Source organism: Macaca fascicularis, chromosome 7, assembly GCF_037993035.2.
Source record: "Macaca fascicularis isolate 582-1 chromosome 7, T2T-MFA8v1.1".
In the NCBI taxonomy this organism is placed as follows: Eukaryota; Metazoa; Chordata; class Mammalia; order Primates; family Cercopithecidae; genus Macaca; species Macaca fascicularis.
The window spans coordinates 84,164,013-84,180,420 of record NC_088381.1 but is presented as its reverse complement, the minus strand read 5'-3'; the positions used below and the strand labels follow the sequence as shown (position 1 = coordinate 84,180,420).

Below are 16,408 nucleotides of genomic sequence, written 5' to 3'. Positions count from 1 at the left end.
AGACACATATCAGAGTTCAGGGGACACATATTAGAGTTCAGGAACCTGAGGCAACTGGAAGTTGTGGGGTAAAGTTCTGAAGAAGAGAGAGCCGCTACTACAAAAAACAAGCAAACAAAAAAATTTACATAAGGAATCCCTTGGCCTCACTCATAGCTGAATTCTAGCACAAACACACAGAAGAGAAACTCTAGCAGGGTACAGTGGGTCATACCTGTAACCCTAGCTACTTGGGAGGCTGAAGCAGGAGGATCACTTGAGGACAAAAATTCAAGACCAGCCTGAGCAATATAATGAGACCCCCATCTCAAAAAATAATAGAAGAAAAATACAAGGAACTCCGGGCAAAAAGCAGCTGAAAATCAATCAGCTGAACAGTCTGAAAAGCTCACACAGGGTTGAGAGACATTCAAGTTCTGAGCAAGTGTGCCAAATCCTTGTTGATCATTTGAGGTATTCAAGAAAGACTCTGGAAAGCTCATGCTTCAGTAATAAGGCTAACCTACCCACCTGTCCTAACAAAGTATAAAAATAAGACATAAAAGGATCAAAATAAACTGCAAATAGCTACATGCCAGAAAAAAGGAGACAATAAAATTTAGACTCTCAAAAATGCAAACTTTATAAGGTCCATCATCCAATCAAAAAGTATTAGACATTCCAAGAACCAGGAAAATATGACCCATAACCAGGAGAAAAACCAGTCACTACAAATAAAACCAGTATGACACAGATGATAGAATTAGCAAACAGGACATTAAAATAGCTATAACAACTATATTCAACTATTTAAATGAAAATATGAACATTGTAAGAAATGTAAGATATAAAGAAGCATAAATAGAACTTCCAGATATCATAAATACAATAACAGGCTGGGCACAGTGACACTCCTATAATCCCAGAGCTTTGGGTGGCTGAGGCAGGAGGATCACTTGAGACCAGGAGTTTGAAGTTACAGTGAGCCACGATTGCATCACTACACTCCAATGTGACTCCTGGGTGACAATGTAAGACCTTGTCTCAAAAACACAAACAGAAAGCCAGCCTGGGCAACACAGCAAGACCCCATGTCTATGAAAAAATTTAAAAGGTAGCTGGGCATGGTGGTGCATGCCTGTATTTCTAGCTACTTGGGAGGCTGAGATGGGAGGATCCCTTGAGCCCAGGAGTTCAAGGCTGCAATGAGCTAGGATAGAGTCACTGCACTCCAGCCTGGGTGACAGAGTAAGACCCTGTCTCTTAAAAAAAAAAAAAAAAAAAAAAAAAAAAAAAAAAAAAAAACAATAACCAAAGAGAAAACTTCACTGAGTGGGATTAGTATAGCACATTAGACACTGAAGAAGAAAATATTACTGACTCTTAACTAGAATATACAATTTGTCCAAACTGAAGCACATAGGGAATAAAAGTTTGAAAAGGAAATGAAGAGTCTTTGTGACTACAGGACAGTATTAAACAGTCTAACAAACATGTAAGAGTTCCACAAGCAGGGGCCAGGAACAGGGTATATAAATAAGTCTCTGAAGAAACAATGTCAAAATTTTCCAAATTTGATAAAAACTGTGAAGACACAACCCCAAGATGCCCCATGAACCTCAAAGGTAAGAAAGAAGAAAACCACAACAAGATACATCTAAATCAAATCCCTTAAAACCCTTCAAAGTAGCCCAAGGGAGAAAAAGACACATTACACACAAAGAAACAAATGTAACAACTGTAGATGTTTCTTCAGAAACTATGCACACCAGGGAATAATGAATATCATGAAAGGGCTGATAGGAAAATAAAACGGTCACTAAGAATTCTAATCTCAGAAAAAAAATTTTTAAATATAGGTGACAAATGTACAATAAAAAAACTGTAAGACTTTGGGGGGTGGGTGGGGAAAGGAGAAAGTCTTTGGGACGTAGGGCTAGACAGAGAGTTTTTAGATGTGCCATCAAAAGCAGGACACATAAAAGCAAAAAATGATAAACTGGACCTCATCGAAATGTAAAACTTTTGTTCTGCAAAAGAACATAAAGAGGATGAAAACACAAGCTATCCACTGGGAGACAATATTTGTAAACAACATATAAAACAGAAAACTAGTTTACAAAGAACTCTTAAAACTCATAAATTTAAAAAAAATACAATCAGAAGATGAGCAATAGACATGGACAGACATTTCACCAAAAGAAAGATGCCAATAACAAATAAGTCTACAAAAAGATGTTCAGTATCATTAGTCATTATAGAAATACAAATGAAAATTCCAATGTAATAAAAACCACACATCTATCAAAATGACTAAAATAACAAAGACAACACCAAATGCTGGTAAGATGTGCAGACACTGGAACAATCATACATTGCCAGGGGACATGTAAAATGGGACAGCTAATCTGGTAAATTGGCAGTTTTTTTACAAAACTAAAAATTTTGAGCAAAAGTGGTAGAGTAAGAACCTCCAAAAATTCCCTTCCATAAAAACAATGAGAAACTGTCAGAAATGTCTAAATGCTACATGTTGAGAACTCTGGAAATGAACCTAAGGCTTACAGTAATATAGGGAGAATTTATTCAAGAAAAAAATGACTGAACGTCAGTAAGAACGGTGGGTTGTAGGCTTCATGGTATTTTCACTTGCTCTAGTCCTAACCCCACTCTCCTGCTCTGCAGAAGACTGAAAAACCAACAGCCCACAATCAAGGAGAAAAGCAGTAGCAAGGGGTAGGACCACGTTAGAGTGCCTTAAAAGCTTCCTTCTCAGAGAACTATCAAAGATTCGTCTCATGGTTCCCTGGAAGACCCACTTGCAAGGCTATCTTTATTCCATCTGACTACGAGTTTGCCCAGTGCAAAAACCGTTGTAAACTGAAACAAATTACAGGCAATTGTTTAACTTCACAGCTGCCTGAAACAGTTGTAACAAACAACTGACAAACCAGAAACTGTAAAAGGAAAAGCTTTCAAAATGTGGAAACATCACAAATGTCTATCAACTGATGAACAGATAAACAAACCGTCATGTATCTACTCAATGGAATATTATTCAGCCATAAAAAGGAATGAATTCTGATACCTGCTACAACATGAATAAACCTTGAAAACATTATGCTGTGTTAATGCAGCCAGATACAAAAGGCCACATATTGTTTCATTCCACTAATATAAAACATCCAGAAAAAGGTATATCCATAGAGGCAGAAAGTAGATTAGTGATTACCAGGGATTGGGAGAAAGTGTATACTCTCTCTTGCTCTTTGGCTTGCTTGCTCTGATGGAAGCCAATTGCTATGTTGTAAACTATCCTATAGAAAGGCCAAATGGCAAGGAACTGAGAGAGGTGCTGTAGCCAACAGCAAGCAAGAAACAGAGTCCTTCAGTTCAACAGCCTACAAGGAATTGAACCTGACAACAACCACATGAATGAACATAGAAGAAGGTCCTTCTTCAGTTAAGTCTTCAGATGAGACTGCAGTCCTGGCCAACAACCTCGACTGCAGCTTTGTAAGAGACCTGGAGGCAAAGGCACCCAGCTAAGTCAGGCCCAGATTCTGGGGCCTCAGAAAATATAAGATATTGAATGTTTAAATCACTACATTTGGGGGTAAGTTGTTAAGCAGCAATAGATAATTAATAAAGATGAATATTTGCTCAAAACAATAGATTACAGATACTTTAACTGTAAAGTCAGCACCTTTCTTAATGGGGAAAACCCTAGAGGCATTCCCAGCAAGGTCAGAAAGAAGATAAGAGGCCAGGCGCAGGGGCTCATGCCTGTAATCCCAGCACTTTGGGAGGCTGAGGCAGGTGGATCACAAGGTCAGGAGTTTGAGACTAGCCTAGCCAAGATGATGAAACCCCGTCTCCACTAAAAATACAAAAACTAGCCAGGCGTGGTGGTGGACACCTGTAATCCCAGCTACTTGGGAGGTTGAGGCAGGAGAACTGCCTGAACCCGGGAGGCAGAGGTTGCAGTAAGCCGAGATCGTGGCCACTGCATTGCAGCTTGGGCGACAAGAGTGAAATTCGGTCTTAAATTTTTTGTTTTTTTTTTTAAAGAAAGAAGACGAGGATGTCCACTATCTCCAGGACACTTTCACATTGTATGGAGGAACTAGCCAATGCAATAAGACTAGAGAAAGTAATTAAAGGGATAACAGTTGGAAAAGAAGAAGTAACACCATCTGTATTTTCCAACGTAAGAGTACATCTAGAAAACTTTATAGAGAATCTATCATGAAAACTAATTGAAACAATAAAGATTTCAGCAAGATACCAGGATATAAAGTTAACACGCAAAAATCAATATTGTTCATATATACAAAACATAACCAGTTAGAAGATATAACACATGACAAAATTCATTTACAATAGTAAAAAAAAAAGATTAAATACTTAGTAACAGACTTTAGAAATTTTCAAAACCTGTTTTAAATAAAACTATAAAGTAAATAAAGGACACAAAAGTAAACTAAAAAGATGGAAAGACAGCCTTGTTCCTAGAAATACATACTTACGTATTTAGAGGAAAAGAAAAAACCATGATGTGCGTAACTATCAGAAACTTCAGAAAATAATACACATATACACACATACAAAAGGATGAAACCAAAAGCTTGATAAAGCAAGTTTTGCGGTCAAACAACATCAAAAATGTTTAAATCAATGTAATCAGGAGGAAATAATCCAGTGAATTCAGACATCTACTTTTAAAAGGCATTATTTTTGAAAACTTGCATAATTTAAACATAAGCTGTGTATTAAATTATAATGAATATTACTTTCCTTAGGTGTGATAATGACTTTATGTCTGTAATTTACTTTCAAATCATTCAGCTTCTGGGGGGCAGAGGGGTAGGAGACAGGTAGAAAAGGGAAAGAGAAAGCAAATGTGGCAAAATGTCAAAACTGGTTAAATTTAGGTGAAGGGTATATGGGTGTTCTTTCTATGTTTTCAACTTTCTTGTTAGTTTGAAATTTTTCAAAATAAAAGGATGGGACAAAGGACATGACAGAAAAGATGGCAGGTGTAAGGCTAGATTTCCTTCCTTGACCTCTTGAAAATCGTGCCAAACAACAAAGAGTACAAGAAATAGCAATGCAAACCCTCCTGCAAAAAATCAGGAGGCAGCTAGACAGAGAGGGAAATGTAAGATATCTAAATTTATCTTCCTTAGTGGTAAGTTAACAGACAATTAACACGGGTGCATTAAAAAAACAATGGTGTAAACATAGTATTTAGCACTTGGAGGTAATCATAAAAAGAACTAAAACAAATGAAGCGTGGAGGATGCATGAAAAGAGACTTTTACTTATATTTTACGCTCTCTGTTTATATGAAGTATCACATGTAGTAGTAGTAATAACAATAATAGAGTTTCCCAATTACATGGACTATCCAGAAAGATTCTGTGACGGAAGACACTGTACCCAGAGAAAAGGCATTTCTCATCATCTTCACTACCTTGAAGTGAAATATTTAAAATACAGTTGTAAATGGTTAAATACTTTAAAATACTATTGGGTTTAGTAGAATCACAGGTCTACCTACATGAGTACCATGATCATGATACCAAAAAATAACAAATTAATACATTAAGATGACACATCCTATTATTTCAAATAACTTAGAATTATGTTCATTCTTGTTTTTAAAAAATTTGAATAAACAGACTCACAGTTCCACAAGGTTTGGAAGCTTCTGAGCAAGGTTTTCTGGCTGAAAATTAAAAACTCAGAATTAAATTTTATTTTTGAAAAATGTCGAAACATTTCTAATTTATTTAAATACAAAGTACTACCTTTTTGAGGGGTGTAAATTTTGAGAAAATGTGAAAATAATTAATCAGCAGGTCTGGGTTCTATTCTTACAGAGACCATACTACAATTTAAATTTATAAATTCGAACAATAAAAAGCAATGTCTCTTAGAGCAGCGGTCCCCAACATTTTTGTCTCCAGGGACTGGTTTCCTGGAAGACCAATTTTCCAGATAAGGTTGTGGGGGTGGTGTGGGGATGATTCAAGCACATTACGTTTATTTTGCATTTTATTTCTATTATTATTGCATTGTAATACATAATGAAATAATTATAGAACTCACCATAATGAAGAATCAGTGGGAGCTCTAAGCTTGTTTTCCTGCAACTAGACGGTCCCATCTGGGGGTGATGGGAGACTGGGACAGATCGTCAGGCATTAGATTCTCATAACAAGTGCGCAACCTAGATCCCTCACGTGTGCAGTTCACAATAAGGTTTCTGCTATGAGAATCTAATGCTGCTGCTGATAGGACAAGAGATGGCATTCAGTCGGTAATGCAAGTGACAGGGAGTGGCTGTAAATACAGATGAAGCTTCGCTCGCTTGCCTACCACTCACCTCCTGCTGTGCGGCCCCAGTCCTAACAGGTACCAGGTCCATAGCCCAGGAATTGGGGACCCCTGCCTTAGAGAAACCACAAACCTCATAAACCATGGTCATGGAAGAAACGAAAATGTGCTTCACAGACACAGACAGAGGGAAGAACCAGAAACTGAAGTGACACAACTGGAAGCTGAGGAACACCGAAGGTTGCTGGCAACTCCCAGCAAGGAGAAACGCAAAGAGCACATGCTCCCTCAGAGCCCTGAGAAGGAACCAATCTGAAAAGGAACCATTTCGGACCACACCTTGATTGCGGAATTCTTGTCTCAAGAACTGTCAGAGAATACATTTTTGTTGTTTCAAGTCACCCAGTTTTTGATAATTTGTCACGGCAGCCCTAAAAAACTAATATATCCTCCAAATTCCCAAATCATGCTCAAGAGAAAATAAGGGAAATCTGCAGGGCCCCCAGGTACAAGACCCGACTAAGCTCCAAATGAACAGGGAAAGCTGGAGCTCATGTGGTCCAAGGGAGTGTCAGACCTGGCCACAGGTCTGGAGATCAGAGTAGAGGTGTGATGTGGGAGGGACAGGAAATTGGCCATTGGCAGAAGAGAGAAAGGCAGACAAACCTAGGTCCCTTACCCAGAAAAAGTCAGAGTCCTGAAAGGGCTGGCCTTTCCATGAAAAGAATCCTAGAACAATTCTACTCACAGACTGAAAACAGGCTTCTCTCTGCTGGAGGTACTGGGTAGGGGAGAAAGCCTCCTGTAAATAACTGAAAGCCAGTCTGCATACACACACACACACACACAGATATATGAATATATACACATATAATCTCTCTCTCTCTCTCTCTCACACACACACACACACACACACACACACACACACAGGGGGTTCAAATTTACACAAACGAAAAGAAAGAGTCGAAAGGCTGAAGGAGCACACTGAGTCAGAACTAATTTTTTTTCATCTACATTCAAGCATACTATAGGGTAAACTGTGTATCAGTAATAACAAATCAAGAATGGCTTTTTAGAAGACATTAGGTCTGACCCGAGTTCCAAAAGACATAAATTATAACAGGCTGACATGGAATGGAGAGGAGGGTAGTTCTGTATAGCTTTCTAGGCACAAGAAGCAACATATGAAAAGCCAAAAGAAAACAAGGTACAACTGGGAAACTGCAAATACAATCCATTCTGCTATAACTACATAACAGCACTCCTGAAGAAATCTTACATTTTCAAAAATCCTGTTAGAAAAACCATCATGTCAATAGAAAAACTAATGTGTTAAGGACTAGAAAGTTGACTATTTTAAATAACCAAGAAATTTTTCATAGAGAAACTTGGATTTTTAACAATGAGCATGTGTCTTTTATAATTGAAAAAAAATTAAAATTGAATTTTAAGATCTGCTGTGTGCAGCATAAGCTGTTATACAATTGATTATAATCAATTGTATACAATTTGAGATCTAAACATTCACTAGGACAAGTGACATTAGTTTGGTATGTCTGGGCCATTGGGTATGAAGATGTATGATTTTACAGAGAATGGCAAGGAACAGATCACTAAGGGCTTATATTTTATACTAAGGAATAGCTTTTAAAAAATCCTGAACACAATGGAATATCACTGGTTTATTTTAAACCAGAAAATGTCATTATTAATGTCATACTGGCATACTGATGTATTTAAATAGTTAGCAACAGTATCCCAAACTGTTTATATATACATATCCTTCCCTTTTGTGATAACCAAGTATCACTGAATATGAATATTGTTAAGAAATCAAGGAAGCATTTTTGAGGACCCACTCTTATCAGTACCATTTGTATTTCATTTTCAAATGCTGAAAGCTGTGATTCTTTTTGCCCCATGTTTCATACTGATATATGCAACAAGGTCCTTCAAAACTAGTCATTTCTCACATGTTCCTTGTGGATCCGTCTAAATCCCTGGAGTGTTTTGTTTTTATTATCAGTATCTCCCTTGAGACTATACACTTCCATTTATGGGCATACATACAAAGCATCCTAGAAAAATTAGGGAACCAGTGTGTGGAGGGCCTTCATTATAGCTGTTCCTATAAAAAGGAAAGATTTGTCCAAAAAGAAATGCTGTTTGACTGTTAGACCTTCAACTAGTTTCATCTGCTAATATCAATACTTTATCTGGCTAATTCACACACTCCACGGCCATTCTTTCTGCATGTCTACTTGGCTCCATCAAATAGCATTCTAATCTTTCCATGACAAACTAGTTAGTTCTTTTGAGCTGTAGCTCTACACACAATTAAGCACTGAAATAATGCTTTTGCTGCCAATAGAGCATCTCTATGTCTTTATTAACAAGTAGGTACATTGTGTTTTTATTTGAAAATAAGCACATTCACTTTGAGAAAATTGCAGTTCATTAGAATAATGCCTTAAAACACACAGACATTTAGGAATAGATGCCCCAAACTCCTGGCAAATAATCAGCCCTTGCACAGGCTGTGACTGACACCTACTGGTGTTCCATAATATCACTCTCTGTTTTCTAATGCCGTATTTTTAGCAATGTAGCTGACAAATGCTATACGTTTTAATTTTTATACTTCTAGCATGTAAGAGACTAGACAACTAGAAATTAATGTCAGAATTTTTGTTACTTTGTGGGTAACCAAGCTCTAATGTTGGATTATGGAAGTCACACAAACTAGTGTATCCTAATCCATAGGATTTACAAGCTATGAAGTGTTTTAATGTTTTTAAATTTAAAATCCTGATAAAAGCAATAGTCTTAACGTGCTTCTCAAATCTATTACTATTATTGCCTTCTTGTTTCACTATTTGAAACAGAAAAGTTTATCAAATGAATATAACATGTACTCAAATACATCCTACTAAATTACCTAGAAATTGTTTTTCTAAATCAAGCCAAGGATTCTCTTCATTAAATCCCATTTACATTATTATCTAGCTAAACAACTTTTCTTTACAATAATGAAAAAGTAAACTTCAGCAAGCACAGTTAGTATAAAACTTACCCCAAATTCTGAATCAATAATGCTTTACCATATCCTTTTAGACTCCACTTAAATGGGAATGTTTTAAAATTTTTAAACTTGGAACAAATACGTCAAATATTTTGCAAACACCATCATGTTCAGTGATATCTTCTGGTGGGCACTGTGCATTACCTACTTTCTTTCCTTCTCTTTCCGAACACCTGCTAGGACTGCACATCTTTCATCAAGCTGGCCACGGCTAAGTAACTTGCTTGGTCAGTGAAATTAAGCCAAAGTGGAAGCCTTGACAAGATTGAGCACAAAAGACCTCACCCCTTCCACAGAGACCGCCACATGCTGGACGTTTTGTCAGCTTCATTCCTGAGCAGAGGCTCAGTGTAGACAAGAAATATGTGTGCTGTTATAAGCCACTAGGACTCAGGGTTCGGAAAAACCTGCTCCATCCTAGCTTCTAACAACACATTTCAAAGAAGTCACAGATTAAATGTATTTCAGTTCTTATAGAAGTTATAAAAAGTAGAAGAAAGCAGAATGAATTTAGACCACTATCTCATACCATATACAAAAATTAACTCAAAATGGATCAGCAACTTAAATTTAAGAGCTAAAACCAAACTTCACAGAAGAAAACATAACAGTAAATCTCCATAATCTTAGATTTGGCAATGAATTGATAGCTATTACATCAAAAGCATGAGCAGCAATAGAAACAATAGACACACTGGCCGGGTGCAGTGGCTCATGCCTATAATCTCAGCATTTCGGGAGGCCAAGGTGGGTGGATCATTTGAAATCAAGAGTTCGAGACCAGCCTGACCAACCTGGTCAAACGTCATCTCTACTAAAAATACAAAAAAAATAGGTGGGCATGGTGGCATGTGCCTATAGTACCAGCTACTCCAGAGGTTGAGGCAAGAGAATCCCTTGAACCCAGGAGGGGGAGGTTACAGTGAGCTGAGATTGTGCCACTGCACTCCAGCTTGGGCGACAGAGTGAGACTCCGCCTCAAAATAAATAAATAAATGAAAAAACAGGGCTGGATGCGGCAGCTTACGCCTGTAATCCCAGCACTTTGAGAGGCTGAGCCAGGTGGATCACGAGGTCAAGGGATGGAGACCATCCTGGCCAACATGGTGAAACCCCATGCCTACTAAAAATATAAAAATTAGCTAGGCATGGTGGCACGCACCTGTAGTCCCAGGTATTCGGGAGGCTGAGGCAGGAGAATTGCTTGAACCCAGGAGGCAGAGGTTGCAGTGAGCCGAGATGGCACCACTGCACTCCAGCCTGGCAACAGAGTGAGACTCCATCTCAAAAAAAAAAAAAAAAAAAAAAAAAAGATACAGTGGATGTCATCAAAACATAAAAACTTGTGTGCATTACAGGACATTACAAGAAAGTAAAAAACACAACCTATAGAATGGGAGAAAATACTTACAAATCATGTATCTGGTAAGGGTCTAGCATTCAGACTATAAAAAGAGCCCTTACAATTCAACAACAAAATGACAACTCAATTAAAAAATGGGCAAAGGATCTGAATAGACATTTCACCCAAGAAGATATGCAAATGGCCAACGAGCACATGTAAAGATGCTAGCATTAGGGAAATGCAAATCAAAACTACAATGAGGTAACACTTCATACCCACTAAGACAGCTGTAACACTAACAGTAAAAGGAAAATAACAAGTGTTGGCAAGGATGTGGAGAAACTGGAACCATTGTGCATTGCTAGTGGTAATGTAAAATGGCTCAGTCACTGTGGAAAAGTTTGGTGGTTCCTCAAAAAATTAAGCATAAAATTATCATACGATCCTGAAATTCCTCTCTCATTTATATACCCAAACGAACTGAAAACAGGTCCTTTAACATGTACATTCACGTTCATAACAGCACTACTCACAATAGCTAAAAGGTGGAAATAGCCCAAATGTCCGTCAGTAGATGAATGGGTAAACAAATGGTGGTATAGCCATACAGTGGGATCCTACTGAACCACAAAAAAAAAAAAAAAAAAAAAAAAAGAAGTACAGACTTACGCTAAAACTTGGATAAACCTTGGAAACATTTTGCTAAGTTAAAGAAGCCAGATACACAAAGTTTCATATTTTGTGATCCCATTTATATAAAATATCTAGAGTTAACCCAGAGAGAAAACAGATTGCTGGTTACTAGGGCTGGGTGTGGGAGCTGAGGGTGGGGGTGAGGGAATGGGGAGAAACTGCTTAATGGGTGAGGGGTTTTACTCTGGAGTGAATGAAATGTTTGGAACTAGACAGAAGCGGCTGCATACACGGTGAATGTACTGAATCCTACTGTTCATTTCAATAGGATTAATTTTATGTTATGTCAGTTTCACCCCAATAAATTAGTTTTCATTTTTAAAAAGCTAATGAAGTTTTGGTACTGAAGGAATAAAAAGTACTTCATTCACAAACTACCACAACACACTTAACAAACTTTTTAGTTGGATCAATAATTTGATGTCATTGCTTCCAAGCAGGTACACGGCATGAGTTAAATACCACGTGTCCAGATTTTTTAAAACTGTGGTAGACCTCTTTTCAACTTGCCCATTCCTTCTCCAGTATTTCCCTCCATTTGTATATATGTCATAGAGCAATATTTATCAACAGAGGAATCGGAAACCCTAGCAGGCTAATGGTACAGAATGAGGGAACCAGCATTCTTTCTTCTTCCGCAGTAGCATAAACGCCTTCAGGGTCCTAGTTACCATTACCTTTGTCTCTTGGCTCACTTCATAATTATTACTCACTTTCCTTTGTTTCTCTCTCTGCCACGATGGAAACATTCTCCATCTGTGCTGTCCAATATGGCAGACACTAGCCACATGTGGCTATGAAGCAATTAAAATGTGGTTATGTGATGGAGGAACTGAAGTTTTAATATTATTTCACTTTAATTTAAATGTTAATGCCAGGCATGGTGGCTCATGTCTGTAATCCTAACACTTTGGGAGGCTGAGGCAGGTGGATCACCTGAGGTCAGGAGTTCAAGACCAGCCTGGCCAACATGGTGAAACCCCGTCTCTACTAAAAACACAAAAATTAGCCAGGCGTGGTGGTGGGTGCCTGTAATCTCAGCTACTCGGGAGGCTGAGGCAGGAGAATCACTTGAACCGGGGAGGCAGAGGTGAGCTGAGTTCGTGCCACTGTACTTCAGCCTGGGTGAAACACTGTCTCCAAAAAAAAAAAAAAAAGTTAATAGCACATGTGGCTGGTAAAGTGTGCAGAATTCATACCTTTATATTCACTACTGATTTTTCACTTAAACTCAGCTCTTTCAAATATAAAACATAAAGAATAACTACTTAACTGTATGAATGATAAATGTTTTAGATTATTTTTCTTAGAAATAAATGAAAGTATTTACTTAGCATTTATAGAGATTAAAATTGTCATCTTAAGAAATGTAAATGAAAATATTTTAAGTACCTTCAAAACTGCAAATGTTTTCTGGCAAAAAACATAAAACAAACATCGAGACTGATATTTTTAACTTAGCAAAAACTTAACAGAATGAGCTCAAAATAAAAAAACACTATACATCTAGTACATTTACAATAAAATGTTTCTGAATTTGATAGAAATTTGATTGCCAAGAAGAGATTTTTCAAAAGAAAAAACAGGCATCAAAAATTGCTGAAATGCCTCTTGAAGTGTTTATCTTAAAAATACTTGTTAAAACTGGAAGCTATATAAATGTCAGAAACAAGGGTTGGAGGTTACAAGCATGAAGAGTCTTATCTAGCTTTTTATTTTTTAAAAATCCTATTTAATAAATATGCCATAAGTATGACTTTATAAATGAAATTTTCAAAGCAATATAGAATACACACAAAAATAGAATACCAAACACATTCCCATTAAGCCACATCAATGATTTAAGATTACACGTAGCTTGAACAATTCTGTAAGTTTATGACATAACTGTTTGGTTTGGGGGCGTGGGGTGGGGAGCATGTTCCAAGATCAGTGTACAAGTGCCTTACTTACATAACGTATGTATTTGTTGACTGATTCGATGGGACTAACATTTAGACACTGGCATCTCACTTCTAGTACACAGGTGCCTCATTATAGTGAATGCCTGAAAAATGAATTTAAACTTGTGGAAACATACATATACCAATGGTTTTGAGTCTTTTGCTTGCAAATAACACCCTTCAAGTATACAAGAAAATGGTCTATTCTAAGGAAAAGACCCCTAGCCCTGCCACCTCTTTCTAAACTGTCCCCCTCCTAACTCCCTAGGCAGAAACTACAAATTACAGGGTACATGCTAAGTCAGGTTCCCTATATTTTATTTAAAAAGCAAAGAATGATACATGTTTTAAAAATATTTCTAGCAAGCTAGACTTTTATTCACAGGAAAACTCAGACACAGGCTTTACAAAAATTAACTGGGAAAATTCACTTAACATGCAGCACTTCATTTCTACACAGTGGATAAACGTGGTTAAATTTTAACGGCATGGTGGTGCTAGACTAGGAAGAGGTTATCAATAAATATCTACAGAATTAAAATGAAGCAAAACTAACTGGACCACAAATTAGGAGACCTTATTTTTGCACTGAAAAGCCATAAAAGTGACTTTAGAACCAACCATTATCCTTTTCCTACTTTCTTCAGAAAGAAAAAATATCCACATTATCAATAAAGCTTCTAGCTTTAAAATCCTATGACTCCATAAATAGAGTTATGGAACAGACATTCATTTTCCTGAAAAATGAAAGTCTTTATGACATATGAGAGGCTTGAGTTTCTTAATTATTTGACAAGGAGTCACTGTTCCACATTACTGACAAGGAAGCGGTAACAATGACAGAAAAGCTTCTAAATCTGAAAATTCAACAGGAAAATAAGTTTTTGTAACAAAACTTAATTTTCAGGCACATGTGTATTATGAAGACAGGATAAATGTAATGGCTGTTTTCCAGAACAGTACCACATATTACATACAAACACTAAAACACTAACAGACCATCAGAATGCTTTACTATTTAATATATTCACATATTTCCACATAGTCAATTTAAGAAACAGAGATGCTTTTATACAGAGCCAGCTCAAGAACAGTGCAATCATGGCGATTATGGAGGTCCTGCATCCTAGCAGCAGTTCAAGCTGCAAGGATCCAACAGACCGGAGAAAAACAGGAAGTCCTTGCTCTGGAATTCAAAATGAACCAAACCAACAACAAAACTTAATTCCCGCTCCCTGTTTCTCCTACCGCACTTGGCTGTATGATGCTTTTTTAGCCCATCTCCTTAACTTACTGTTTTTCCCCTTACGGTGTTCTGATCCTTATTTGATCCAGATCCTACTATTACCAAATTCAAGTGGGGGGATGGCAGATATAGTTGTGTGACTTTCCTAGCCATCAACCTCTCTCATCTAGCCACCGGCTAAGAGTCATCTATGTCAATATAGCATAAACATATGCATCACTGTAAATCAAAATATTTAGACTCACTGATTAGAAAGCTTGATAAAACCTTAGTGGTACTGTATTCTAACCATCTTATTTTAACTGACTCTGAACTATAAAAATAAATATTTACTGAAACTAATATAAACCAAACTTACTGGTAGGGCTTTCCCTTTTCCTATAAACACTTAAGTAAGGCTCTGTTTCTTTCAGACTCCACCCCTACCCTCACACTCTCCACCCATCTACAACTGTAATCACTATCAGTTTGATGTACTTTCTATGCCTTAGTTTACTTGTCTATAAAATAAAGATAATAGTGCCTACATCATAGAATTGTCCCGAGGATTAAATAACACATGCCATTTGCTTAAAACTGAGCACTTGGTACAGACTCAAACAGTGCTAGCTGCTATCAGATTTTAACTAATCCAATATTGATGAATATTGAGGTTTTAACAATTTTTCATCATATTCAATCCTGTGATGAACATTCTTGTTCACCAGACTTTTCTATTGGGTAGATTCTTACAAGTGAAAATGCCGATTCAAACACATATCCATGTACAGTTTTGCTAGATATGGCCCAACCACCCAACAAAAACATTAATTTCCATTAAGAGTATGTGACAGTATCTTCTCCCAACTGTACCCAACACTGGGTATTAATTATCCTTAACACTAGGTGTTAATCTTTTTTTTTTTTTTTTTTTTTTTTTTTTGAGACAAGGTCTCACTGTGTTGCCCAGGCTGGTTTCAAACTCCTTGGCTCACATGATCCTCCCATCTCGGCCAAGAAGCTGGTATGCCTCGATGCCTGGCTAGGTGTTAATCTTTGCCAATCTGATAGGTAAAAATGATTAGTGTTTTATCACTTCCTCTAAAAGTTGAGCACCTTTTTTTTTTTTTTTTTTTTTTTGAGACAGTCTCGCTCTGTCGCCCAGGCTGGAGTGCAGTGGCCGGATCTCAGCTCACTGCAAGCTCCGCCTCCCGGGTTTACGCCATTCTCCTGCCTCAGCCTCCCGAGTAGCTGGGAGTACAGGCGCCTGTCACCACGCCCGGCTAGTTTTTTGTATTTTTTTTAATAGAGACGGGGTTTCACCGTGTTAGCCAGGATGGTCTCGATCTGCTGACCTCGTGATCCGCCCGTCTCGAACTCCCGAAGTGCTGGGATTACAGGCTTGAGTCACCGCGCCCGGCCAAGTTGTGCATCTTTTTATGTGTTTTTGCTATCTGTGTTCTTTTTTCATTTGCCTGTTCATATTTGAAGCAGAAAGTCAGGAATGTCTTTCTCCTGGGCTAATAGGAAAGAAAAAAACATCTGTGCCTCATTTCCCAGCCCAATTCAGGAATACGATTGACAGACCTCTCTTTCCTTCACTTGGCGGAATATAATTTTTAAGTTAAATTATCTCTTGTTGCATAAATTAACTGCTTAATCAGGATCCATCTACTCCTGTTGCTTAGCTATAAGCCAAACTCTCTCTTTCATTAAAATTTGGATAGCTCTGGCTGGGCGCGGTGGCTCATGCCTGTAATCCCAGCATTTTGGGAGGCCGAGGCGGACGGATCACAAGG

At 37.6% G+C, this 16,408-nt stretch overlaps 1 protein-coding gene across 8 annotated transcripts in view; it reads right to left on the bottom strand.

Annotated features, from left to right (window-relative positions):
- LRRC28 (leucine rich repeat containing 28) overlaps window positions 1–16,408 on the bottom strand; it is a 130,575-nt gene that overhangs the window by 99,059 nt on the left and 15,108 nt on the right. For 3 of the 8 annotated variants that reach the window (XM_005560593.4, XM_005560591.4, XM_005560594.4), the window contains exon 3: window positions 5,670–5,710. The exons of 2 other annotated variants lie outside the window; for them this stretch is intronic. In XM_005560593.4, coding sequence (XP_005560650.1) covers window positions 5,670–5,710 — 41 coding nt within the window. Of the gene's footprint in view, window positions 1–5,669; window positions 5,711–13,394; window positions 13,489–14,415; window positions 14,513–16,408 lie in introns of those variants that run through there. 3 more of the 8 variants (XM_073996811.1, XM_065548508.2, XM_073996813.1) reach the window with 2 other exon arrangements.